At 39.7% G+C, this 27,385-nt stretch overlaps 3 protein-coding genes across 8 annotated transcripts in view; 1 reads left to right on the forward strand and 2 right to left on the reverse strand.

Annotated features, from left to right (window-relative positions):
* Nucleotides 1-147, reverse strand: part of DBF4B (DBF4 zinc finger B) — a 48,155-nt gene extending 48,008 nt beyond the window's left edge. For all 3 annotated transcript variants that reach the window (XM_047706988.1, XM_047706985.1, XM_047706989.1), the window contains exon 1: nt 28-147. The gene's annotated coding sequence lies outside the window, so the exon portion shown is untranslated. The remainder of the gene's footprint in view (nt 1-27) is intronic.
* On the forward strand, nt 62-9,839 carry CCDC43 (coiled-coil domain containing 43). The gene is made up of 5 exons (XM_047706990.1): nt 62-447; nt 4,006-4,093; nt 5,050-5,185; nt 6,496-6,554; nt 8,225-9,839. Exons 1-5 carry the CDS (start codon nt 166-168, stop codon nt 8,410-8,412), a joined length of 753 nt encoding a protein of 250 aa, XP_047562946.1. The 5' UTR covers nt 62-165; the 3' UTR covers nt 8,413-9,839.
* A 1,804-nt stretch (nt 9,840-11,643) lies between these two features.
* On the reverse strand, nt 11,644-26,543 carry MEIOC (meiosis specific with coiled-coil domain). Of its 4 annotated transcripts, none has more exons than XM_047706982.1 (9): nt 26,528-26,543; nt 26,160-26,303; nt 25,382-25,516; nt 21,359-21,516; nt 18,387-18,491; nt 15,598-17,470; nt 14,988-15,122; nt 13,864-14,044; nt 11,644-13,441 (listed from the first exon to the last, which is right to left on the reverse strand). In XM_047706982.1, the coding sequence occupies exons 2-9, from the start codon at nt 26,163-26,165 to the stop codon at nt 13,212-13,214; spliced, it is 2,823 nt and encodes a 940-aa protein (XP_047562938.1). In that variant the 5' UTR covers nt 26,166-26,303; nt 26,528-26,543; the 3' UTR covers nt 11,644-13,211. The 4 variants fall into 4 exon arrangements, with proteins under 4 accessions (XP_047562938.1, XP_047562937.1, XP_047562939.1 ...); XM_047706981.1 differs by lacking the exon at nt 26,528-26,543 and adding an exon at nt 26,457-26,500; XM_047706983.1 differs by lacking the exons at nt 11,644-13,441; nt 13,864-14,044; nt 26,528-26,543 and having other exon boundaries at nt 15,092-15,124; nt 15,599-17,470; nt 26,160-26,420.
* Between the last annotated feature and the right edge of the window lie 842 nt (nt 26,544-27,385).

Raw genomic sequence — 27,385 nt, forward strand, 5'->3', positions numbered from 1 at the left:
AAAAAAGAGTCTGTTAAGAATACTCACCTGCGTTCCTGAGAGATGACGTAACCGCGCGCATGCCAACAGGCGCTCTATTTAGAAGGTGCAAAATGCCCAGACTGACCACTGCAGGTGGATTGGCTCGCCGCCCCACGCGCCAGGTTGTGGGTTCTCCTTCGGAGCATGCGCAGTGGGCCCGCAGCGCGGCCCGTCAGGCACTGCGGTAGGCGCCCTGGAGCCTGGCAGGACCCTGACCCCAAGATGGCGGCGCCCAGCGAAGTGGCTGCGGCTGCCTCTGGAGAAGGCGATGGCGTGAGTACCGCCTTTGGGTCCTGGCTGGATGGACGGTTGGAGGCGCTGGGAGTGGACCGAGCCGTTTACGGCGCCTACATCCTGGGTGTCCTGCAGGAGGAGGAGGAAGAAGAGAAGCTGGACGCTCTGCAGGGTATCCTTTCTGCTTTCTTGGTGAGAAGCCCGGACGCGTTCCTTTAGCTTTCTGGCGGCCCCTGTCAGTACTTCGTACCCCCTTTCCCGTACCTGGTGTCCCAGACAATTAGTGGTATCACTTGGGAGATGAATATTTTGAGCTCTTGGCCGCGGGGGAAGGGGATTACTCACCAACCAGTGTTTGGGGAAGTCAGGAGGTTGCAGGTGCATAGAGAAGAATGGTTTTCCCTTATTCCTTGGGGACACGGCCCTCTCGGATGCTTGTGGGTGAGCTGGGTGAGTGTTCTTCCGAAGGCGCTGAAATGTCTAAATGAGAGTTTTATCATAAACTCTTAACGACCAATTTCATTCCCATCCATTGACAGTGTTCAGAGAGGGGAATAAAGTGCTCTGGGATGTCTGTGCTCTTTAGGAGGCAGTGCCCAGGGCTGTCCCATGACAAAAAAAAGCCTGCAGGAAGTACCCTCTCCGTTCCAATTTTGGAGGTAAGAGTCCAAAAAAGGTAAGTTGGCAGTAAAACTCTAGGTATAGGTCTAGGCCTAGGCGGGAACTGAAGCAAATACTGTGCTTGATCTTTTATAGTATTTAGAAATGCAGTAATCGCTTTTGCTTTTTTGCTGGGGGAAGTGGCAAATAAGGTCAGAGTTTTAAAGAAGAGAGATAAACTTGGTACCCAGCTGCTTAGAAGCAGATTCAAGAATTCAGAAATGTGTCTTTTAATCTATGTTTAGGTGGTAAATTACCAGGTTGTCCACTTTTCCAACCTGACCATTCTGCTACCTTCATCTGTGGTTACACTTACTTGGTGGAAACACCATTCCATGATTGGGCAGATGGTTGAAATATAATACTGGTGCAGCTGTCCCAGGTCCTTCTGGCCATGTCCCCCTTTTAGTCCCAAAGCCTGCTTTGGTGAGATTGACCTATAAACGGGAAAGCTTTAACACAGCTTGTGATGCAGCTCATAAGTTCAGTGGAGATAGAACACTATGGAGTAAATTCTTTTCCTGGAGGCTGACATTGCAGATCGGTGGGGCAGGGGGAAAGAGGGAGCGTGAGACAAGCAATTTAAGTTAGTTTTTATTTCCAGCTTAGAAGTTTCTAAAGACACCATGAAAAAGAAGTTGAAATAACTTGGGTACCCACTGGTACTAGCTCCTTGACTTGTTCTTTTCCTGGTGTCATTATTTAGGACTGCATGTCTGCTGATAAAGGCAGGCATGAATTTGCTTAGACTATTAAGTTTCTTGGTAGAAAAGAGAAAAGTTATCTAGAACCAGATTTGGTTCTTTATATCTGCTTCTTGTTTACATGAACTATAGTAGACAGACTTTTTTCCCCCCCTCTCTCTGCCCATTCACACACTATGCTTAATTTTTCTCTTGGTTTTCCCAACCCCTTCTGTATAGGAAATGGCTTTGGGAAGAATTGGCCAGGAATTATATGATGAGGCAGGGTTCATGACACAACTGAGAAACAACTTTACAGATCAGCAAGGCCAATGAATGGTATATATCAAACACGTCATTCATAGTGCTACTTACTTTCTGTCGGTCAGTATAAAAGCCGCTAACTGTTGTACCAAATTCCTTTCCAGAAAAAAACAAAAGGCATAGCCAGATCGATCATCAGATGGGGCTAGGATTCAATATTAGGAATTAAGAAAATGTCAACAACAATTTGAGTGAAGATTCAAGAACAGTGTATCTTGTCAGGAGCAAATAACAGTTAATCAAAGCCTTTTATTATCCTTTTTTTACTCCTTCCAGTAGCATTTTTGTTGACTGATTGATTGATTTGAGTTTTTATTGATAGGTTACTCTCTGCCAAGCACTGCCCTAAGTGCTTGGGATACCTCGGGGAACAAAACAGAAATCCCTGCCCTGATGGGGGGACATTCTAGCAGAGAAAAACTTAATCAGTAAATTATATAGTGCATTAGAAAAATGGTAAGTGCTAGGAAAAAAGGAACATACTTTAAGAAGACCAGGAGTGGAATGGAGGGGTGAGTTTTCAATTTTAAGTAGGATTATTACATTAATTGGGATATTACATCTTGCAGCTATTTCTATACCAGTTTTCTAAATTGTCAGTGTCATGAGAGCCAGGGCTGTTTCTGATTCATCTCTTATCACTCATCTTAGTGCCTTCAACATGGCAGGCACTATGTGATGTGGGTGAATAAATGAACAAATGGATGGATGAAGGCTTTTGGTCTGGGTGAAGCCTGGGAGAATAAACCACCTTGTCCTCCAAGAGCACCCTTTCTCTTTTGCTCCTCTCTCCCTTTTCCTTCCATTTCTTCTTCTTTTGCTTTTCTTGCTGGGGGGGGGGGGGGGTTCTATGAACTACAGAAACTGGGCTAAAGAAGTTCTACATGTTTGTCATTTGTGCTTAAAGGATGCAGGGGAGAGAATGGAATCCTTTGTTGGGTACAAAATAAGGAAATCCAAAATATGGCTTCACCTGGCTGGTCATTCTGTAGAGCATGCAACGCTTGATCTCAGGGTTAGTTGTGTGTTCAAGTCCCACATTGGGTATAGAGATTACTTAAAAAAAAAAAGTCTGTGTTCTACACCTTCCTACTTTCTTTGAGAGATGGTATCCTATAATGGTTGAGAACATGGGCTTGGAGGTAGACTGGGTTCAAATCCTGTTTAATCCATTTGTGTGTGTGTGTGTGTGTGTGTGTTTTACTTGTATGACCTTGGGCAAGTTACTTAACCTCTGTACCTTGGTTTTATCATCTATAAATTGAGAGTAGCAATAGCCCTTACATCTTGGGATTGTTTTAAGAATGAGGAGTTCTTAGGTAAAGTATTGAGAACAGTGCCTGGCACCTGAGCCGACAGCTCATTTTGAGGGTAGAGTATGAAGACGATAAGGTAGCTGTAATGAAGATGGAGGGAAATACCCGGATTTGTTGACATGCCTTTTCTTTGCCAAGCAGGGTAGAGGTTTTTCACACATTCTCATTCATCCTCACTAAAATCCTGACAAGATGTGAAGCTCAGAAAGTTAAGAAACTCATTCATAGATCTGGGCTTGGCTTCCTCTGACACTGAAGCCAACATCCTTTTGTTCTACTGTGCTGAGGAGGAGGATTGGTAAACACGCAGAATATGTCTGCTTGTGTGAAATGGACAGAGGGATGGTTGGATAGGAGACAGCTACTCATTTATCATCTAAAGTGGTGGGGTCCCCAAGGTCGTGGATATGTTCCAGCATTAAAGTTGATAAACCCTGGAAAATGTACTGAGTTGAGTCTATCAGCCAAGGAAGATTTCACAGAGGAGAGTTTTAACTCCAGCAACAGGTTTTTGCTCCAAAAGCATGAGGAAGACTGTTCTAAGTTATTGTGAATCCTTTCCTTTGGTGCTTGGCAGGACAGAGCAGGTGCTTTTGACCTAGCAGGTGTGGATTCTGAGACTCACCGGATTACTTCTGAGCCTCAGAAAAGGCCCTCAAACCTTCCCCATGAACTCCTCATCACCAGAGGGAGAGCTGTGCCCTGTGCATGGGCTTTGTTCAGGCTGAGGGCTCTCAGGAAATTAATTGGTCTACCTTTTCAACTAGGAAGAAGATTCGCTTCTTAACATCTGCAAGGAGATTGTGGAACGATGGTCGGAAAGTCAGAATGTCGTCACCAAAGTGAAAAAAGAAGGTAGAGTTGGGATTTTTTGCCTGTCTAACCACCAGTGCCTTTTCCAGCAACCTTTCCTATACAGCTGTTAGCAAGAGGATTTTGAGTTTTTCTCCATTTCCTACTCATTTTGCCCAAGATAATTTGAACTAGTAAACACCTGGCAGCTTCCACGAGCTTTTTAACTGAACATTGGTTTCCTTTTCCCCGTTTCTTTTAGAAAGAAAAGTAAAAGCCAGAATGAAGGTGGCTGTGGTCCAGTGAGGTGGGAAACCCACTGAGCCACCCAGGCGCCCCAGTTGATTTTATTTTAAAATAATCTGTGAATTTCTTGGCATGCCTGGGTGGCTCAGTCGGTTAAGCATCTGCCTTCGGCTCAGGTCATGATCCCAGGGTCTTGGGATGGAGCCCCACATCAGGCTCCCTGCTTAGTGGAGAGCCTCCTTATCCCTCTCCCACTCCCCATGCTTATGTTCCCTCTCTCACTCTCTCTCTCTCTCTCTCAAATAAATAAAATCCTAAAAAATAATAATAATAATTTATGAATTTCACCTGGCATAATCACCACTATGAAAAGGACCAGCATAAGTTGATTCTAGTTTCCTTCTTAGGCTTCTGAGTTAAGAGGGGAGAAAGTTGCATGCTTGAAGCTGAATTTTCTATGATTCTAATGCAGAGCTTGTCAACCTTTTTTTTTTTTTTGTCCCTTAAAGCATTAGAACTTCAATTTATAAAACAGGTGAAAGCAGGGCTGCTCTGATTGGAGATGGATACAAGACCTAAAGCCTAGCCTGCGTGGCCTTTCCTTGCCTTTCTCATTGGCCCCCAAGGCACCTCCTTTGAAGCCTAGGGCCCTGAAGAGTCAGCAGATGCCACTGTCTTTCCTGCAAACACTATCTGGGTGGACTAGTGGTTCAGTGAGCTTGTTTTCTCTCACATACAACCCTGTTGTCCCTCCCTTCCCTTCCCCCTCCCAGATGAAGTACAGGCCATTGCCACCCTAATTGAGAAGCAAGCACAGATTGTGGTGAAGCCCAGGATGGTGTCCGAAGAGGAGAAGCAGAGAAAAGCCGCCCTTCTGGCCCAGTATGCTGATGTGACAGATGAGGAAGAATATCCTTTTCGGAATCTTGGGACTACTCCCTGAGGCTTGAGCGTGACATGTTTGCTGGTTTACAGTGAGCTTTGAGAGGTTACTAATCTCCCCCTGTAGTGTAATTTTTCCCTCTAAAGTGGCTCTGATCTGTGGCCCTTCATGGGTATGAGGAGTGCCGTTGGGAGAGTTGATATGAGACTTAACATTTTTTACCACATAATCCGTATGTTCCTGAAAACTGTGGTGTAAAAAAAAAAAAAATGCCTTAATAATGGACTACTTGTATTGTATTTTCAGAAGCGTAAGATATAGCTTCATTCTTTTTTGTCTAATACCTTTCTGTCCAGTACAGTATCCTTCGTAAAATCCATCTTTATATGCTTTTCCCAGTTGAGAAGGAAACCATGACGGTTAGAGATGCCTGTGCGATCAGAGACATACATAGCTTTAGTGGCAAAACAGGGACTAGAATATGGATATTTTTGGATGAAGGGTTCCCAAATTTGGAGCAGTTTCATTTGAATTTTTTTTTTTTTTTTAATATTCCAGTGACCACATAATTGAAAGTGAGACTGAATCCCCAGCCAACACAGAAGAAGTCTGGAATTTGGGGGCCTGTGCAAAAGGCACTTGCTACTGACTGGGACAGGCTCGGTTGCCTGTGAGTTTGAACTTGTTTAGGAGATGCTGAGCTCACGTCCTGATTGAATGGGGCATGTGGAGCCTGATGCAGGGGACCTCATACCAGAAATGTTAGCTGTCTTATCACAAGTGTAGGAATTAGCTTCTAGGCTCTTTGGGGCCAGCTTGTCTTCTGGTTTCTCCTTTTTTTCTTGTCAGGGTCAGCAGAGCTATGGTTCCAGTGGTTCTTTCTTGGGCTAGAAAAGAACATTTTAAGCAGTGGTGGTTCTGGAGAACTTGTTAAACCTCAGATGGCTGGGCCCCACTCCCCAGTTTCTGATTTAGTAGGTCAAGGGTGGGGCCCAAGAAGGTGCTTTTCTAACAAGTTCCCAGGGAGTTCCAGGACCCATACTTTGAGAAACACTGTTTTAGAAGTCCTCTTGCCATCCCCTGGCATTGCCAGGTAATGTGGAAGTCCACCCAGACCAGGCAGTTTCTTTTCAGCCTCCGGGAGATAAGGATCTCACAGTAGCTCTGAACAGTCTTGAGAGTCCTGAAGATGACCGGGCCCGGCTTACCCCTGCCGCTCTGACGGTGTTTTTCTTCAGCATGCTTTCCCTGCCCATCACTTCACCGACTGTCTTCTGATGCTGGGTTGGATGTGCTAACCTTTGCTTTCCATCCGACTTTCCTTAACGATGCTCACCGAAGCAGATGAGAAGGACGACTCCTGTGCCTCCACAGTGAACATTGGTTCTGATAAATGTATCCTTTTCTTTGTCCATCCCCAAGTGTTTCTCCACTGAACACTCTTGAGGAACAGTTTTCATCTTGCTGTCATTGAGGGGGGATCCTTTTACCAACAGGAACTCGTTTTGGGCCAGCATTTTAAGCCCCATTCTAAGGATAACCATAAACAGTCAATTGAATGAGAACTTTTCCCAAAGAAATCATGTTAACATCTATTGTGAAGGGAGGAAGGATTTCTTAAGGGAGGATGTCTAAGGGAAAATAAGAATCTATACTCCCTGTGTATAGTGCTGGGTTTCCCAGCAGCAGAAGCAAGTTAAATAATACTGAAATTTTGACTTTGTCCTCAGAGAGTGTATAATTATTTGGAAAGAGAACACAAACAGTAAGTACTTTTGAACTAAAAATATGGACAGATGGAAATAAGTGCTGAGGAAAGTCACTACCAACAGACACTTATGAGAAGATGCTTCATTTATTTATTTTTTTAAGAGTTTATTTATTTATTTGAGAGTAAGAGAGAGCACGAGCCGGGGAAAGGGGCAGAAGGGGAGGGAGAGAAAATCTCAAACAGACTTCCCATTGAGCACAGAGCCTGATGCAAGGGTTGATCTCAGGGCCCTGAGATCATGACCTGAGCTAAAACCAAGAGTCAGACACTTAACTGGCTGAGCTACCCAGGTGCCCTGAGAAGCTTCCACATTTAGAAATCCATCTTCTTAGGGGCTCAGTTGGTTAAGTGTCTGCCTTCAGCTCAGGTCATAATCTCAGGGTCCTAGGATTGAGCCCTGCATTGGGCTCTGTGCTCAGCAAGGAGTCCTTCTCCCTCTCCCTCTGCCTCTCCCCCTGCTTTTGCAAGGTTGCACTCTCTCGCAAATAAATCTTTAAAAAAGAAAAAAATCCACCTTCTTAAAGATGAAAAGTATGGTGGGTTATCCAAGAAGGGGAGGTTATGTCAAGGGGACTTACTTTAAAGCAACAAAGCAAAAAGAGTTGTTTTAAGAGTGGGAGGAGCATGTCTGGTGCTAACGGGTTGTTTTTTTTAGTAATCTCTACACCCGTTGTGGGGCTAGAACCCATGACCCCAAGATTAAGTCATATGCTCTTCTGACTGAGCCAGCCAGGCCCTCCCAGGCTGTTTTTAAAATCCTAAGAAAAGGAGGGTAAAGTTTTTGGGTAGTTATTTTCTGACTGGTTAAACTTACTTCATATCTTTATAAATTCAGATTTTGTGGTTATTAGAAGATGTTTTTCACTTAAGCTTCAGTGGTCTAGGAAAAAAAGTGAATTGATAAAGTTTAGTGAGGTTATACAACTTATTTAACTCTTTTCAAGCATTTTAATAGTGCCAAACACACAAAATTTTTGCCAGTTACATTAATACTCTATTCACTAAAACTAGCCTAGATACTCCCAACAATATTCTGCCATGATCTAAGTACTTATTCGGGAATGAAATTTCATTTTCTTAAAATATTTTAACATTCAAATTTAGAGAAGTCTGAGATTTTTATTCTGAGGATTAGTTTTAAACCTTTGTAATGATAGTTTCAGTGTATCCCATGAGACCAAAGATAAATTATCATAAGGACTTTTTTTTAAAGACTAGGAATATGTGGAGAGAGAATAAAGACAGTAGTTGGGACCTGTGTGACTTGTGCCCTAATCCCTTAACTCACCTGTAGCTCTGTTCCGAAACACCAATGTGGAAGATGTCCTCAATGCCCGAAAACTGGAGCGAGACTCACTTCGGGATGAGTCCCAAAGAAAGAAGGAACAGGACAAGCTGCAGAGGGAGAGGGACAAACTAGCCAAGCAGGAGCGCAAGGAAAAGGAAAAGAAAAGGACACAAAGAGGAGAGCGGAAGCGATAACCTTGGTCCACTCTATTCTTTCTCCTCATGAACTTGATCAAAGGGAGAAGCAGTTGTGCACATGTGTATTTAAGAGAAATGAGAGAACATTGCAAAGTGGTTTCCCAAGGCATTTCCCTTTTGTTTACATGGTCAAAAGGAAAATCACAAACACTTCTAATTACAAAATGTGCCATGTATCTGTGGTGTGGGTAATCAGATTATTGTAGTTGATGTCTGTACCAAAGATCTGGAATGGGGGCAACTTTTATATTTTAATACTGAAGTCCTGGCTCCTTTTGGCCACTTTAAAAGTCTTCCCTCACCTACGATAAATAGCAGAAATATTCAGAAAGCTGACTGTTACGGTTTTCATCCTGAAGGAGCAGAATCATGACCACTCCTTTTCTGATATGAAATGTGGGAGCGTAAAGTACTTTGAGAGTAGTATTTACCTCTTAATGTATTGTTTTATGGATGAAATAGAAAGCTAATGAAGAGCCCTACCTGGATCCAGATATTATGTTAACATGGCAACAAACTATGAAAACAGAAGAGATGATGTGGTAGATGTTCTAGATTTGAGATATTTTAAGTTTCAGCCTATGGGAGGAAAAAAGTATCTTTTTATTTACGTAGAGATAGTTACATATTTTTCTCATCCAGGCTGTGATATTGAAGAATGTGTATTGGATGAAAGGATATCATTGTTAGCTAGATTCATTTTTTATAATCATGAGCCCTCTTGGGTGTTAGTAGAGATTTTAATCCTGATCTGCCCTAAAGCATGAGTATAAGGATGTGTAATTACAGGCTGAAAGAAACTGCAGGAACCATGTGTCTAAGGAAGAAACACTGGAAATCTCTGCTAATACAAAGATGTTTGAGAGTGTACATTGTGGGTGCTCAACAAATTTATTTAATGAATGAGTGGAAAAACCTGGGAGAGTCACAGGTGAGCAGGAACTCTCCATTTGTACTTTTGTCACAAGCCACATTCAATTGTAAATAAATCTTTTCTCTACTTCCGGCAGCAGACTGTCTAGAAGCCTGAAGGGAGCAATCTCCCTGACAAGACAGGAAATAGGTATTTTATACCTGAGGTTGGCAAACTACTGCAGGCAAGGAAATTTGGCCCCGTTTGTTTTTGTAGGGTGCAAGTCAGCAATAGGTTTTGTATTTTTAAAGGCTTGTAAAAGAAGGAATACGTGACAGACCCCTCTTGTGGCCTGTAAAACCCAAAATATTTACTGTCTGGCCCTTAAGAGAAAAAGTTTGCCAACCTGTTTTATACCATTAACTAAGAGGTTAACAAATTTTTACCTTTGTGTAGAGGGTAAAAAGCTTGGTTAAGGAAAAGATGTGTCACTTCTATACACTCCTATAATCGTGGCATTGCATTTTAAAAAAGTAACCATCTTTTAAAAAAAATAAACTATTTAAATCACTGTTTTCTGATTTATTCTGATTCCTTCCAGCTGTCCATGGAAATGAATTGTGCGAACACTTCAGAATGTGTTGAATTTTGCTTTAGATTTTGATTAGCCCAATATGATCTTCTATAAGTAAAACCTCTTCCTAGAATCAAATTCTCTGCCTCAGTTCTGTGAGGTTGGGTATTGGGAGATCAGAAAGATTACCTTGTAATTGGGACAAGTATTGGAAGTCAGTAAATTGGTTTTGAAGTCCTTGCAAGTACTTTTGGAGTCTTAGTCCTCTATGGCAGTAGCAATAATAGGCTGTGGCTACAGATAGCATATGAGAGAGCCTATTTTATTAACCCTTATTTTGGATTTTTGGTTTATTTTCACCTTGATTTTGGTCTCTGAAGCAGAGCCAGTTTATATCCATGGACCCCTGAAGGGTACTTGTTTTAGTCCAACAGCCAGTTCTTCTGGGACTCTATACAGTTAGGTATATACTGGAACTAATGTTTTTTTATTTTATTTTTATTTTATTTGACAGAGACAGAGAGATCACAAGTAGGCAGAGAGGGGAAGAAGACTCCCTGCTGAGCAGAAAGCCCGAGGGGGGGCTTGACCTGAGATCATGCCCTAAGCTGAAGGCAGAGGCTTAACCCACTGAGCCACCCATGCGCCCCTGAACTAATGTTTAAATGGGAAAAAAAGATCAGCTCATTAGGCTTTGAGTAAGGTTATTCACTTAATTCAGATGCTGCTAAATCCTTTATGTCTAAAATGTTCAATACTGCAAAGGGCAAATTTTAAACTCTATCTTCTGTAGTATGATAGACATTTTAGACCAAAATAAGGATTTCAGGGGTACCTGGGTGGCTCAGTGGGTTAAAGCCTCTGCTTTCAGGGTCCTGGGATGGAGCCCTGAGCCCCACATGGGACTCTCTGTTCAGTAGGGAGTCTGCTTCCCTCTCTCTCTGCCTACTTGTGATCTCTGTCAAATAAACAAAATCTTTAAAAAAAATAGGGATTTCAGACATTAATTTCCAACCCTCCAAAACGTTATAGTAGCAGATTACTCAAGTGGTAAGGATGCCTATATAATTCAGGATATATAATTTTTAACCACTTTTATATAAATCACTGTCTATTAAAAAAAATTAAGTATACCAAATTCTTTTGGATTAAAAATGAGGAGAGCATCAGTTTTATTAGTTTCACTTCAAATTATGTGTGATGTTATTTTTTGTTCTCATAGGTTGTAATTCAGAAGTCCAATACATATGAACCATCCGTTAAGAGAGTATGCCATAGAAGGAATAACCAAGTAATGTATGAATTATTTACAGGGTGATGTGATTAACAGAATTTCAAAGAATTTTTGTGTTTGGTTTTTGTTAATGGACTAGTGTTTTATTTCTAACCGCTGTCATGTTAAAACTTCCCCAGAATTTTTATTCTGGTTTGCCTGGATTAGTATAAAGGCAGAGCAAAAACTTCACCTTTGGGGTGCCTGGGTGGCTCAGTCGGGTAACCATCTGCCTTTAGCTTTTGGCTTAGTTCATGATCTCTAGGTCCCTGGCTCCCTGCTCTTTGGGGAGTCTGCTTTCTCCCTCTGCCTCTCTGCTTATGCTCTCTCTCACTCTCTCCCTCAAATAAATAAAATCTTAAAAAAAAAAAAACACAAAAAAAAAACCTTCAACTTTGAAGGAGGTCAGGTTCAATGCAAGGATATCTGAATGGCATTGGTTAGCCTACCAACATTCTTACATGTTAATGAAATTTAAAACTCAGTGCCAGTTCTTATCAGTGAAATGAAATTTGGTTTTCTGACCTGTGTGACAATTAAGGTTAGAAACTAATACAAAAATGTAAAAAAAAAAGAAACCATATATTTTCAACAAATTTATTAATTTCTTCCTGAGAGACTAAATTCAGTACAATACTTGTTTTCATAACATCCAACATGTCTTATGTCAAACTTAACCACTTTCTATGCAGTGAGTGTGGTGGGGTGATCTATTTTATTTGACTACCCTCAATGTAATTCATTTGGGTAGTTCTAAAGCATATCAGTGATCGAAATGTTTCTCCCTACAGTTACTCCTGCATTCTCAATCAGTTTCTTCTGCACATCATCTAAAGAAAATTTATGTGGTGTGATTACACTCTTTAATACCAAGATTTCTAAAACTAGGAAAAACACCAACATTTAAAACATCAGTGTTTCTAGTCAAGGATAGTTCAATTAAATTTCATCAGTACATTATATTATAGTTTAACTCATGCTAGAAATGTTAAAACCCAAGATCTTCTGAGTCACATAATACCAACATTTCATATTAATGAATAAATTACTCGGGTTTCATACAAAGATATTAAGTGATGAGAAACAGAAAAAGCCAAGCTTTCAAGAGCTCTTAAAAAAAAAATACAGAAGCAAACTAATGAACACAACTACACAAAATATACACTAACCAATTGCAAACTAAACTAAAGATTAACCTTAAAAAAATACATTTTAGAACTTCGTGATACCCTCATAAAATGCAGCAAACTAAGGGTATTAAAACAATAGTCATTATTTTAGTCACTGTGCATCAAGTCTAAAAGATCCAGATAAAGGAAATGTTTTGTTTTTGATTCAGTTTAAATACTTTAAAATTGGAAATATGTAATAATTGATAGTATAATTAAATTTTGAAGAATATACACAAATGATTTGAACAGGTTTTATATTCAGTAACTTGCATGGTTTTTACACTGGCACTTTTATCACTAATTTAGGAGAATCAGATGCATTTCCTTCCATATACTTAGGCACTAAGATTTCAAATTTATAAATATGGTAGTATTTTAAATATTAAATTTTTACATGAATATTGGGTTCATCCTTGTTTTCCTTTGTTTCCTAGGTATTATCCAGTTTTGTAAGGAAAACACTTTTATATCACAATCAAAACTTGTCTTGGTTACTAGACTGTAGCCATAATTGGGTTACAGTCACTTAGATTCATTATTTGGAATTATACTTACTAAGGCAGACCTAAATGAAACTTATCTTCTACAACAACTTCACATTTGCATTTACCTGCACTGCAGAATGGGCTTAAGCAATATTTTAGCTGTTAAGAAATATTTAATTTACTTAAACTTGTTAGTTTTGGCTACTCGGAACTCCTAGAGTAGTCAACTTTCCCTTTGAGTTCACTTTAAACTATATCTGATTCATTCCAAATAGGAGATTTTTAAATAGAAGTTAGACTTCATTAAGGTATTAACTTTAAATCTGAAAGAAAATTAATGTATTGAATTTTTCAAGTTTGACAAGTTCATTAAAATTTTTTAGCATGTCTTGATACATTTACTTATCAGCTTTTTATTCTTCTTTCTGCTGGCATTTCCTTAATGTTTGTTTGCTTCACCTCTCTGGTTCATTGGATTGCTACTATTTATGTTTTCATGGACTTTGTCTTCACAGTTCACTATATCTTGTAAGGCCTTTTCCACATCTGTTTGGCCAGATGTACTGGCTGTTTTTGGCAAGGTCATCTGCAGTGCACACCACAGGATAGTGCGTGCTTTCCGAGTAGCCACACACATCTCTTTAATTGCTGAAGCAAGGGCAAAAACATCTGTAAAAAAAATTAAGGGTCAGTTCATATTAGATACATTTTATATATTCCTTAACTCTTAAAAAGCCCAATGTTGTGCTATTAAATGTTCAAACATTATTTTTACAAAAGAAGGATGGCTATTGACTGGACTGAAGTATTTGGCTTAGTATTTAAAATTGTTGGTACTCTATTTCTTACTCGTAGGACAATGACTATGCTTTGGGTAGAACAGACTTTGACAAGAGTTATAATTAAATGGGTAAAATTAACAAAGTTGATCAAAGTACTTTCAGAGTAAATTATATGGGCGTCATTTACCGATTTATTCTTCACCTAAGTGTAAATTTTAGAAATCCAACCTTTTAACCTCAGAATCTGATTTTAACAACATTCAAATGATCTCACTGCCTTATCAAAAGAATATGCATTAACACTTATACCTCTGTCATCTTGGCATCTAGGAACTCCTTGCCTTTGCCGATTTGAAGCATTAACAATTTCATCCTTTCTACGTGACTGTACAATGTGAATGGACTCCAAGTGTCGATCAAGAGCAGTAGAGATATTGGCATGAAGGGGAGAGCTTCGAAGACGTTCCATTTTGCCTAGTAGAGTCACAACCTGAGGGAAACATTTTAAATTTTGATAAGGCATATAACCATACTGCCCTGTCTTTTAAGTAAGAACAAATCTTCAGTGAAGCAGAATAGAGATGAGGACAATAATATTCATCTAATAAATAACTGAATGCCTGTGGTGTCCTGATACCATGCTGGGGAAAACAAAGCTGTAAAGTCAGTCTTTTGTACCTACTTATTTGAGTAATCCGGGAATAAGCAACAGTTAAAAAAACTGAACATTCAAACATTTCCACATTACTGACAATAAGTGCAAATTTAAGATCTAACAATTGTTTTTTGCAAATAAGAGAACAGCCTGCTCTATTAAATTCTAGAAAATTCTGAAATTACAAAAGAAATAACAGGAATAATCATTTGTTAAATCATGAAATGATCTAACATCAGGATTCTTTATATTGAAATGATATATAAATTTTCTAAAATAAGATTATTATATAAAATTATGCATACCCATATCCTTCAGTATTTTTCAGTTTTTCAATATTTAATCCATTGGGGATATACTTAGTGTTTGTCAAATAACTCAAGAGTATAGGGTTAAGAAAATGAAATACAGTAATTACCTGTTATTTGCCAGCTTGCTCATCAAGCTAGAAAAAATGTGTCTAAGAAATGGGACTTTCCATATAAATAATATTTAAAATTATTTTTACTTTAGACTTCTTTTCTTGAGGATTAGCTCTATATTAATTGGGTTTCTTAAAGAGGAACCATTTAAGTTACTAAACCTACTTTAAAAATGATTAAGGGGGTGCAATTTCCCTTTCCCTAAATATTAATCATAGTTCTAGGATCAAACTTAGAAAAGTATATATTTAAAGAGTTATGCATAAATGTGAATTTAAAAATCCTTCAGAACTCTTGGTTTTAAAATTTTATCGAATAATTTAAAAAATCCATTATTGGGTGTTTTTACAGCTTACTCTGGCTTGTTCCCGAAGTTCATCCACAATTAAGCGATCAACTCGAGATGGGTTGGAGGTTAGCCTTGGAATTGGAGTGTTGTTAGTACTGGATACTTTTTTTCCTGGGTAATTCTTGGCCAGGGCCAATTCAGTCTGTAAAAAATTATATAACTTTTACATGCTGAACTTTCTACATATGACTCAAAACTGAATAACATTTCTCCTAGGCCTAAGAAATAAATTGAAAATCACAACTTTAAAATTGTTTCCATTTCTTTCTCTCTTTTTTTAAAAAAAGATTTATTTGAGACAGAGCAAGCAAGCACCAGTGGAGGAAGGGAGAGGGAGAAGCAGACTCCCCACTGAGCAGGGAGCCTGATTTTGGCGGGGTGGGGGGGTTCAATGATCCCAGGAGTCTGAGATCATGGCCTGAACCGATGGCAGACACAACCAACTTCAAGCTTAAGTCATCTAATTAATTCCTTAGTGTCATGGACTTAATAAATACGATACATTACAGAAGAATTCAGCTTAGAAATGAGGCGAGTACTCTTAAACTACTCAAATAAAATGAAGACAGGCAAAGGGAACATCCTAAATTACTCCTATATGGATAGCTTTGTGTTACCTTTTTTCTCTCCTTTTCTAATGCTCTCCATTGTTCATAGCACTCTTCTAGTCGAATATGAAGTTCACTGGCTGGTCCACTACGGGTTTTAATTGGTCTTTGAAATCCAAAAGTTGGCACGAAACCAGAAAAGGAATTATCACCATACATCATATCATTAAAATAAGGGTATAAATGGCTTAAGTCATCATAAGAAAACAAATCATAAGAATCCAACAGTGGAACAACTGAATGGCCAAATGGGTGAGTGGATCTTAGGGGAAACCCATTTGAACCAAGTGGTTGAAAACTCTGATTATGCCTTAAATCTCCCATCATATAATTATTAGAAAAGCATGATGCCTGTGTGCGATTCACACGGCTATTAATATTGTTGTCTCCACTTCCCTGTCTGTGGCTATTAAAATGACCCTGTGACTCCAACAGATCTTGATATGTATTTTGAGATAAGCCATCTAAATGTTTTGGACCTTCCTCAGGATCATAATGTCCACTCTGAGGCTTAGCTTGAAAATTATGTTTGTTTACATTTTCAATGATCCCATACTGCTGAGCTGAATAGTTATCACAAAATCCATTTGGTTGCTTTATTTTTTTATCAGTAACTGATTCAAAGAGATTTTCTTCTCCAGTCTTTGTCAGTCCTTCCATGTGATTGACAGATTGAATTCTTTCTGCACCATTGTAACTGAAATCAAAACTAGAAAATGCTGAAGGGTTTTCTTGGCAATACTTCTGAAATAAACTGCTATTTGGGGTTAAATTTGTGGATGACAATTGGGGGAAATCTGAAGAATGGTTAGAACCTTTTGAAGCTACACTTAAGTGGCTATTTAATTTCATCAAGTTACCTTGATTCCGATAAGGAATAGGAGTGTTATTTTTTGTTTGGACATTCATCCAAGTTGGTCTGTTTAAGTTGATACCTCCTGAAGATGTTGCTGAGTTTGGTAATAAATTCACAGATTTAAAATACTCAGAATTTGGGGGGTCAGGTTTTGTAAACTGTTGTTTTTCTGTGACATTAGTAAAATCATTATTAGCTGGACAAGCTGTGTGAGGTTTTAGTCCAAATTCTGATTTTAAGCCAAAATCAGCAGTGAATGCTGCTTCCTTTGCAAACTGCTTTTCTGTCAGATGTGGTGTGGTTTTTGGAAATGTGAAATTCTGCTGGTCAGGTATGGTCTCCTCCATTTTTTTCTGATTTGCTGGTTTAACCTGAAATAACTTTGTGTAGGTGTCTGCTTCTACAGTTGGTGTTTCAGGTGTGCCGTTGGCTAACTTTTTACTATCTTGGACACTAAAATTCGAACACTTATTAAGCTTAGCCTTATTAGGATGAACATATTCTGGGTATCTGCAATAATCTGTGTTTTCATTGTATCTGTTAAATTGAGAAAGAAACATCTCTGCCCTTTTCTGCTGTAATGGTGCTTCAAGACCTTTAGCACATATTTTCTCTCTTCCATAAGGGTAAGTATCAACTCCTGTTTCTTTCATGATGTCAGACAGACCAGTTTGTGATGTAAAACAGTTTTTGACAAATGGATAATCTTGGAATGTTGTCTTAGCTGTATCATTTGTCTGGATATTGTAACAGTTAGGATGATCACTTCGTGAGGGGTACATCCATTGTTCTTCAAGGTCTAAACCAGTAAATCCATGATAAAGTTCATCTATTTTTTGTTGTGGTGTTAGATTACTATTATGCAGGTATTGCTTTTCCACTGCTGACACAGATTCACCACTATAAAAAGCTTGCTGAGAGATGGCTGTATCTATTGGCCTTTTGGTTTCTGTTAAGAGGTCATGGTGATCTGCAAATCTGCTTGTGTTCATTGGCCAAACTGACTTTAAATTGGAGGAGCAGGTCCTAGAACAAGTAAATATATTTAATTACAACTTAGGTTTTAAATGACTTTATTGCCTTAGTGGAAAAGGTAGGACAGGTTTTCAAAACATATCACCTCACTGCCCCACTCTCTATCTAATCCTTTCTAATTTTGCCATATAAACTACTGTAACATCCAAATAATTTTCTATCACTTGAAATGTCACATGCTACATAAATATGCATTTTAATCTTAATATGTCTACATTATACTTTCCCAAGAGGCATTAACTAAGGCCTGAGGCTGGTGACTGCATGATCTTACATGAACTGTTTATTTATAGTAAGCAGAAAACAAAGTAAGTTTCTCCTTTAATTAAGTTATTATACAATACAAAAAAGTTGACGGCAACTTTTTAAACGAAAAAGATGTACTTTGCTGAAAGTTTTACTGAAATTAAAATATTTTAATTGGCTACATGTGTGCTGCACATTTCCCTACCTATGAAATAGGGCATTTGGGTAATATGGCTTCCACACCCCAAAAAACAGAATGTATTTAAAAAATTTTTACCATATGAATAAAGTCCATACATATTTCTACACAGCACTAATGATAGTTTTATTCTTTGGGATATACCTATAAAAGCTCTTTGGAATTTATATTCTTTAAGCCAAAATTTAGCTCATAAACTTGAGGGAAAAAGCTCTGAATTATGCAAGAATAATTTTCCAAATGAAAGTTCTTACTATCAAATTAAACTTTAGTATGAAACTTCCAATTGTATGGCAAGTACCTCAGAAAAATCAAGGCTGCTAGATACAAATATGTGAATTAAGATGTCTATAGTCAGATGATCCTTTATTAAATAAGAATATAAGCTAATAAATACAGTAATCTAGTATATGTGAATTTAAAAGCTTACTATATACCATATGGCTTATATAATATACTAACCCCTCAGCAAAATATGGCTGTGACTTATCTTGTTCTTCCAAAATATTAGACACAAGTCCATATAAGTCTGTTTCACTGCCATAGTCATTTCTTTCTGTTTGAATCCTAAAAATAAATGAATATCACATGTAAATTCTTTTCCTCATACTGAAGTACAATATATTGATTTCTATTTCCAGACTTATTATATCATTATTTTTTTATAAAATATTTGGATTGGATTTATACCATCATTTCAAATAAAGAGGGAATGGGAATTCAAGAATATTTTCCACTTTAGCATAGTGCCTATGTTACGTAAGTGTTTCTCCTTCATTTCAAATCCTACGTCTAATTCACAAGGTATGCTTAACTCCTATTTCTCCAAAATACATGCTATTCATTTTAGGTTCCAAGAGCTAAATCTCTGACCTATGATGTTTTAGACAGGCTTGGCTCCATGGCTGCTTCTAAAAGCGTATCTGGTCCCATTATACATTATTCCATCAACACTTGCTCAGTTTCTTCATTTGTGATTTGGAAACCATACGAATCTGCTGCTCTATTTTTGTGACTCTTCAGACCAAATGTTGGATTTAAAAAGTGAAATGTGATATAATCATCCTAGATACCACACCAATATTGCAGTTGTCCCTTAAATGTAATAGACTTGTGGGCTATCCCAAATCCTTACTAAAGAAACTGGAGCTCCATATACCTGAAATTGTACCTTGTGACTAATACTAAATAATAAAAACGTAAAAACCACAAGAAGATCAAAATTAGTCCTTTTTACCTCTTATGTATTTAAAGTAATTTGTTCCTAGAAGTAGTATGTTGCTTGTTTTCTTGTTTTCTCACATTTTATTTCTAACATTTCATAATGTTAGGTATTTTAGAAATAAAAATACCGAACACTCAAAACATTTCACTGATCTTCGTAACACAGGATGGGCAAGTATTAATAATCATTAAGCTACTGAAGAATGAGGATTTGAGATTTTAAGAAACTTGTATTTTGGGGCACCTGGGTGGCTCAGTTGGTTCAGTTGGCCTGCTTCCTCCTCTCCCTCTGCCTGCCTCTCTGACTACTTGTGATCTCTCTGTCTTTGTCAAATAAATAAATAAAAATCTTTAAAGAAAAAAAGAAGTGTAGGATATTTTGGGAGCCTGTTGCAAAAGAGGGAGTGCATCTACTGTTACTTTAATTATGTATAAGAGAGCAGTTGGCAGAAGTTCATACATCTTTAGTTTAATTGGAAAATAATTATTTTAAAAATCTTACATGTTTATTCTTTTTTTTTTAAGTAAATTTTATGCCCACCATGGGGCTTGAACTCAGGACCCTGAGATCAAGAGCCACATGCTTCACTGACTGAGCCAGCCAGGCTCCCCAATTTTTAATATTCTTTAATTATTAAAATTTTAAGTGGCTCAATCAGTAAAGCATGCGCCTCTTGATCTCAGGGTTGTGAGTTGAGGCCTCATGTTGGATGTAGAAATTACTTTTTTTTAAAAGATTTATTTATTTATTTTAGAGAGAGAGCATAAGTGGGAGGGACAGAAGGAGAGGGAGAGAATCTTAAGCAGGCTCTGTGCTCCAAGTGCCATCATGGGGCTTGATCTCACCACCCTGAGATCACCACATGAGGTGAAACCAAGAGTTGATCTCCTAGTCTCCTAACCCACTGCATCACCCAGGTACCCCTAGAGATTACTTTAAAATTTATTTATTTATTTATTTATTTGACAGAGAGAGAGAGAGAGAGAGAGCTCATAAGTAGGCAGAGAGGCAGGCAGAGAGGGGGAAGCAGGCTCCCTGCTGAGCAGAGAGCCCTATGTGGGGCTCGATCCCAGGACCCTGAGATCATGACCTGAGCCGAAGGCAGAGGCTTAACCCACTGAGCCACCCAGGCGTCCCTAAAATTCTTTTTTAAATGTTAAAAATTTTAAAGTTTTAGTAAGTTCTATAAAATAGTGATTTTATTAGAAAGACATATATAATTCTATAAAAATATTTTTAAGTTGATTTTTTAATTTTTAAGTTTTTTTTTAAAGATTTTATTTATTTGACAGAGAGAGAGATCACAAGTAGGCAGAGGGGCAGACAGAGAAAGAGGGGGGGAAGCAGGCTCCCTGCTGAGCAGAGAGCCTGATGCGGGGCTCGATCCCAGGACCCTGAGCCAAAGGCAGCGGCTTTAACCCACTGAGCCACCTAGGTGCCCCAATCCTACACTTTTTTAAACTTCACTATACTTGTGCCCAGGAAGTCACTGTCATCATAGTCATCATTATCATCATTTTAAGATCTCTAAAGGTAGGGATAATATTTGCCATGTTAATTCTAGTATTCCCAGTATGAGAGATCTGGCATAGAGTAGGCCTTTATTACTAATGGAATTGAAAAATAACTAAAAGTATCTTTTTTTTTTTTTTTAGATTTTATTTATTTATTTGACAGACAGAGATCACAAGTAGTCAGAGAGGCAGGCAGAGAGAGAGGGGGAAGCAGGCTCCCCGCTGAGCAGAGAGCCCGATGCGGGGCTCGATCCCAGGACCCTGGGATCATGACCTGAGCCGAAGGCAGAAGCCTTAACCCACTGAGCCACCCAGGCGCCCCAAAAGTATCTTATATTTGATAAAATCCTGTTTGTTGTATACTTGTGAAGGAAATAATTACTAAAAATTTAGAACTGGATGAAAAAAACAGATAAAAAATTATAACTCATTTATATAAGTTATCCTTAGAAAGAGGAATTTAATATGTACTCACTAAGGATTGCCTCTTATGAACAAAAAAAAGTAATGAGCTAAAAATTATACACAAAATCTGCTCAGTTTAGGATTTCTAAAAGTTTAATAAACATAGAATTATAATGCCATGACATTAAAATCCTGATATAGGGAAAAAAGAGCTAATACAACTGGGTTCCCATGTAATCAAACTTAAAAAGAACTTCATTTAGCCTGAAAAATCTGATTTATTAATTTACCTGTTCTTTACATTGATCTGAGAATTAGAAGGCTGTTTAACATCATCTCCATAAGTAGACCATGGTGCATAGAAAAGTGAAGAATCTACAGAACTTGAATATTCTGTTGATGAAGAAAGTGGAGTATAGGTCTGCCTTAGGTCAACACTGTCTTCACTCTGAAATTTTAAAGACATATTTGCATATCAGACACATCAGAATTACATTTATTATAAAATATTAGTGAAATAATAAGAAATTAGAGGAAATAACCCATGTGTAAGTGCTGGAAGACTTAAAATCTAGATTTAGCCACTTAAGTTTGTTTTCTACTAGGGGTTGGCGACTTTTTTCTGTAAAGGGACAAATAATAAATATTTTAGGTTTTTCTAGCTGTTAAGGTCTCTGTTGAAACTCCTTAGCTCTGCTTTTCTAGCACCAGAGCAAACAAAAGACAATATGTAAAGGGCATAGCTATATTCCAATAAGATTTTGTTTATACAATCAGGCACTGGGCAGATATGATCTGTTGTTGCTTATCCCTGGTATGAAACACCTACATTTACCACACTTTTAACTTTTCTGAACAGATGAGAATTGTGTGGACACTAGCAGTGTTATTTTCAAGTAATCATTTACAAAATTTGTTCTTAATGCCCCCAATCTGTGAAAAAAGTAAATGTTTTTTCATATTTATATAGAATATTTACATAGACTTTTCAAAGAAATTTCATATAACATTGTATTCATTCAACCTTGTGACATAAGGACTCTACTTGAAAAAGAGGGAAACTAAGGCTACAGATTACTGAGCTGATAGATGGTAAAACTACACCCAAACTCAAGGCCTTACTTCTACTGTAGGGCCTTTTAAATAATATCTTCAATTTTCAGCCTACTTTCTATTTCCAAGAGATATTATAAAAATAAAATGACACATAAAATTTTATGATCTCTTTAGAAATTTAATAGCTATTACTACAATTAGAAGAAAAATACAAACTATTTTTCTCTTTTTGTGGATACTTCTAGAATGAACTTTGAGTAAATAAGGTAAAAAATTTGAATTTTAAGATTTTATTGATTTAAAATACTGCCTCAAGGGGCAACTGGGTGGCTCAGTTGGTTTAGCATCTGCCTTCAGCTCAGGTTATGATCCCAGGGTCCTGGGATTGAGCCCCACATCGGGCTCCTTGCTCAACAGGCAGCCTGCTTCTCCCTCTCCTTTTGTCTGGTGCTCTCCCTGCTTGTGCTCTCTCCCTTTCTCTGTCAAATAAATAAATGGAATCTTTAAAAAAATAAAATGCTGCCTCTTTCCAAAAGGGATTGATGTTCCGGGAAAATAATTTTAGATACTTAATATAGTAGAATGAATTTAATAAATAATGAAGACTAAACTTAGATGTCTTTTATTTTAGAAAATGCTTCTTTAAGGAAGACTGAAAGTATAAATTCACAAAATTTTTAAAGTTAACATATATTAAAATAAATGAAATTAACATATAATGTATTATTTGTTTCAAGGGTATAGGTCTGTGATTCATTAGTCTTACATAATGCAGAGCACTCATTATAGCATATACCGTCCCCAATGTCCATCACCCAGCCACCCCATCCTTTCCATTCCCCTCCCCTCCAGCAACCCTCAGTTTGTTTCCTGAGATTAAGAGTCTCTTATGGTTTGTCTCCCTTAGTTTCACAAATTTTAACTCTCCAAATGAAACCTGAGATGTAATAACTATAAATATCCAGACACAGTAGAAATGGTATTTTCTTATAAATACAGATAAAATATAATCCTGACTGAAAATATTTTCTTTTTTTTTTTTGTTAAAGATTTTATTTATTTATTTGACAGGCAGAGATCAAAAGTAGGCAGAGAGGCAGGCAGAGAGAGAGGAGGGAGCAGGCTCCCTGCTGAGCAGAGAGCCCAATGCAGGGCTAGATCCCAGGACCCTGGGATCATGACCCGAGCCGAAGGCAGAGGCTTAACCCACTGAGCCACCCAGGCGCCCCTGAAAATATTTTCTAATTGTTTTTATACTCTTAATCAAAATTTACATAAAGAGAGAAGACGTACTTAGATCAAAGTATTCTTAAATTTTTGTTCATCATAGACATTATTGAAATTCAACCCTTTTTTTTTTTTTTAAGATTTTTCTTTTTAAATTTATTTGACAGACAGATCACAAGTAGGCAGAGAGGCAGGCAGAGAGAGAGAGGAGGAGGAGGCAGGCTCCCTGCTGAGCAGAGAGCCCAAAGTGGGACTCGATCCCAGGACCATGGGATCATGACCTGAGCCGAAGGCAGAGAGGCTTTAACCACTGAGCCACCCAGGTGCCCCGAAATTCAACTCTTTAAATATATAACAGAGTTTATACTATAGCAAAAAAATATGGAAATCTCTTCCAATCACCCAACTTTAAGAATCTCAAATATTTGACAACCATTTGTTTAAATTCTGGTTATGACTGCTATTTGAAAACTACACATTATAAAATATCATGCTGCCTATTCTGAAGCTGCAGAAGCCGAGGTACCAAAGTAATTTTACTAAGTGTGTCACTAAAAAAGTACTTTTCCAGAATTTCTTAGTTAGCAATAACTTTTACAAAGGCTTTTATCTTTAGAAACTTCCAGAATTGTATTCCTTTAGTTCTGATTCTTTTTTAAAGATTATATTTATTTTTCTGTCAGAGAGAGCACAAGCAGGCAAGTGGCAGGCAGAGGAGGCAGAGAGAGAAGCAGGCTCCTCACTGAGCAAGGAGCGTGATGCAGGACTCCATCCCAGGATGCTGGGATCATGACCTGAGCCGAAGGCACCTGCTTAACAGACTGAGCCACCCAGGTATCCCAGTTCTCAAGTCTTTATCATAGGCCCACCTTAACTCTCTTCTGGGTGTGAAACATCCAAAGTGATATAAGTAATTGTTCATCTTTCTGAGACAGGGACTTAAAAGAAGTAATATTTTCAGATTATGCAAAATCAAACAAGATATACAGTATTTGAAACCATTCTTTCAAGTTCATTTTACATATTAAAATAAGATTTGAGGATTAGAAAAATTAACTCCTTTTATAAGATTGATTTCAGTTATGTATTCTAGGATAAAAGAAACAGCTAAAGTAACATGGTGGATTTGACCATAATTATACTTTAAATATCTAGACCCTTTTTAGTTAAAACATTTATGGGAATTAAATATGCACATGCTTGGGGTTGCCATATTAATCAGATTAAATAACTGCAAAATGTATCATTTATATCCTTGCTATACTTAACTGATTGAAATTAAGTCTAAGTAAATTTTAGGAGCTGTATAAACATTATAGAAAACGGTGGAATGCTGGTCTTAGCAGTGAAAAGACCTGTGTTCCACTTGGGCTTTGTCACTTAAAGCACGAAACGAGCTCTCTCAGCCTCAGTTTCACAGTCTGTATAGTGGATGTAATACTATACAAAGTTGTAATGTGGATTAAATAAAATTATTTATTTTGGGATATTGTTATAATTCAAAGTATAACAATATCAGTACTGATGTCCTAGTTAAATAATTTCAAATGAAAATGATTTACACTACCCTAAGCCTAATTTAGTATGATTAATAAAACTGAGTGTTTTAGGTGAGGTGAAAGGCACCATGTAATCTAAGACACTGCTGAGGCCAGAAAATGAAGGAGTGCAGAAAAATTTCGCCTTCAGATGATCAAAAGTATGTTTGTGCTGACTTGTAATAAATGCTTGAAGGAAAAACTATTTTATGGTCTTACTAATAGGGATTTTCTTATATTTCTGGCCTCGTGTTACACTGAGGACAAAATGATAACAAGAATCAATGAAAAATCTTAACTTGTTTTCAAAGCAAAATATGTATTGTGCAGACTCTACTGAAAATGTTACTGGCCGAAAAAAAGAAAGGGAAGAAAGAAAGAAAATGTTACTGGCTTTCTGGTCCCTAAACTTGCAGCCATGTAAAACCTAAGTGAATGGGCTCGGGTAAACGACTTTGATTTCGAAAAAAATCCTCTTAACAAAGTTTGGACCTGCGATTTGTAGCAATCATAGAAGGAAGTGGAGCCAGTCAGCATCACGCTGTTGAACACATCCGTTAGTCTACTGCTGGGGTCCGCACCGAGGTTCCAGCAGCGATTCGCACCTCCACGGAACGCTACCTTGGGCTGCACAAGACAGGGGTAGGAAGCGGGAGAGGCGTCACGCAGCGCAAAGCCGGGGCTGGAACGGACGGACGCTGTTGCACCGTCACTGTTTGCCCCGCTCAACTCGGAATCCACTCCGACACCACCGATCCCGGGGCCCGCGCTTCTGTCCCCAGGATTCCTTGTCTGCCTCCGGGCCAGCGGCGGGCCGACCCCAGGAGGCGGCCCTCGACGGCCCTGCCAGGCCCACGCCAGCGGCCACTCTGACCCGACTCAGCGCCGCGGCCGCCCGACGTGGATGCGGCGGCGGCGGCTGCTCTGGCGTTGCGGCCACTGCAGTCCGTCCGGTCCGTCCAGTCAGCCCGCGCTGCGCCCCCCAGGCCGGGGCCGCGGGTTGCCGCGCACCACCCGCCCCCCCCCCCGGCCCGTCCCCGCCCCGCGGCCCGCGGTCCGGGTGTCCCGTCGGGGGCTCTCCCCGGCGACCTGCCCTCTCCAGCCCGGCCGCGGCCTCCTCAGAGAACCGCGTCTGGGGCTGCGGCTCCTCACCGTCGCCATCCTCCAAGCCTGGCCGCCTCCCGGACCCTGACCGCCCCCACCGGTTACCTCAAGTCCCTCCCTCGGGCCTGGGGGGTTGGGGGGTCGGACAGGTGTCTCCGCCTCTCACCTCCATGGGGCCCCCCAGCCCCTCCTGGACTAGGTACAGCTCCTGGGGTACGGGGGTGAGGGAGGGCGTCGAGGCCCGGCTCCCTCAGCCCGCACCCCGCCGCTGCTGCCGCCGCCGCCGCCCCGGGCGCTGCCTGGAGCCGGTCTGTGGGTGGGGGGGCCGGAGCGGGGAAGGAGGGGCGGGGGGAGAGGCCGTTACATTGCCTACCCCCCGGCTCGCGACCCGGCACGCGACCCCGCACCCGCCTGCTCCGCCCCACCCTACTCCCTCCTGTGAGGCCCGCCCCCCGCTTCGCACCTCCTCATTGGCCCGCTGCCCAACCAATGGGCAACCGCCTCCAGGGCCTGTTACCCCCCCCACACACACACCCAGAGACAAGGCCAAGAGGGGGCCGTTAGAGGACTTCGTTCTTCCGCAGCTTCAGAGCCTTTCCCGCTCAAAGTAAACCTGTTCGGGATTGGCCCTGACTGGCAAACAGCAGCCCGATGATTGGCTAGTGGGGCAGCAAAGGGGCGGGGCGTAGAAGGTGGGGAAGGAGCGCGGGCCTACCCGATAGGAGAAGTGGTGTAGGTGCTAGGAAGATATGAGAAGTCGCTCAGCAACTGGTTGATAATCCTTTACCTATCGCTGTGCACCTTACGTATTTCATTTTTGTTCCTTGGTCCCTCCCCTAACTCCCAGAATCCTTTGGAGCGGCCAAGAGAATAATAGGCGTGCTCATTTTCTGAAGGTGAGGAACCCCATTAAGGAGTTGGGTGTTGTTGGGAGTCCCCCCCCCCCCCCCGCTTTCCGAGGGAGAGCCACGCTCTGTTCTAGGCCCGAGGCCACAACGGGAGTGTAGGCGTTTTGGTGTTAATGTAACTCTTGAACAGAGTTCACGCCGACTTGCACCACAGAAGCCATTTACATGGGCAGTTCCATTTGGAGATACGATAGAGATATGCTAAGTGTTGTGGGCGTTGAAATATTGAAGATGGGAATCATAAACCCTGCAAAAACCTATAAGGTGTTCGTTTAAAATCAAAACTTGAGATGCGCTCAATGAAGTGGAAGATTTTTTTTTTAAGATTTTATTTATTTATTAGAGAGCAAGCGCACATGCAGGCAGAGGCGGAAAGAGAAGCAGGCTCCCTGCTGAGCGAGGAGCCGGATGTGGGACTTGATCCCAAGCCCCTGGAATCATGACCGGAGCCAAAGGCAGCGGGCTTAACTGACTGAGCCACCCA

The sequence above is a fragment of the Lutra lutra genome, chromosome 16 (genome assembly GCF_902655055.1).
Source record: "Lutra lutra chromosome 16, mLutLut1.2, whole genome shotgun sequence".
Classification (NCBI taxonomy): domain Eukaryota; kingdom Metazoa; phylum Chordata; class Mammalia; order Carnivora; family Mustelidae; genus Lutra; species Lutra lutra.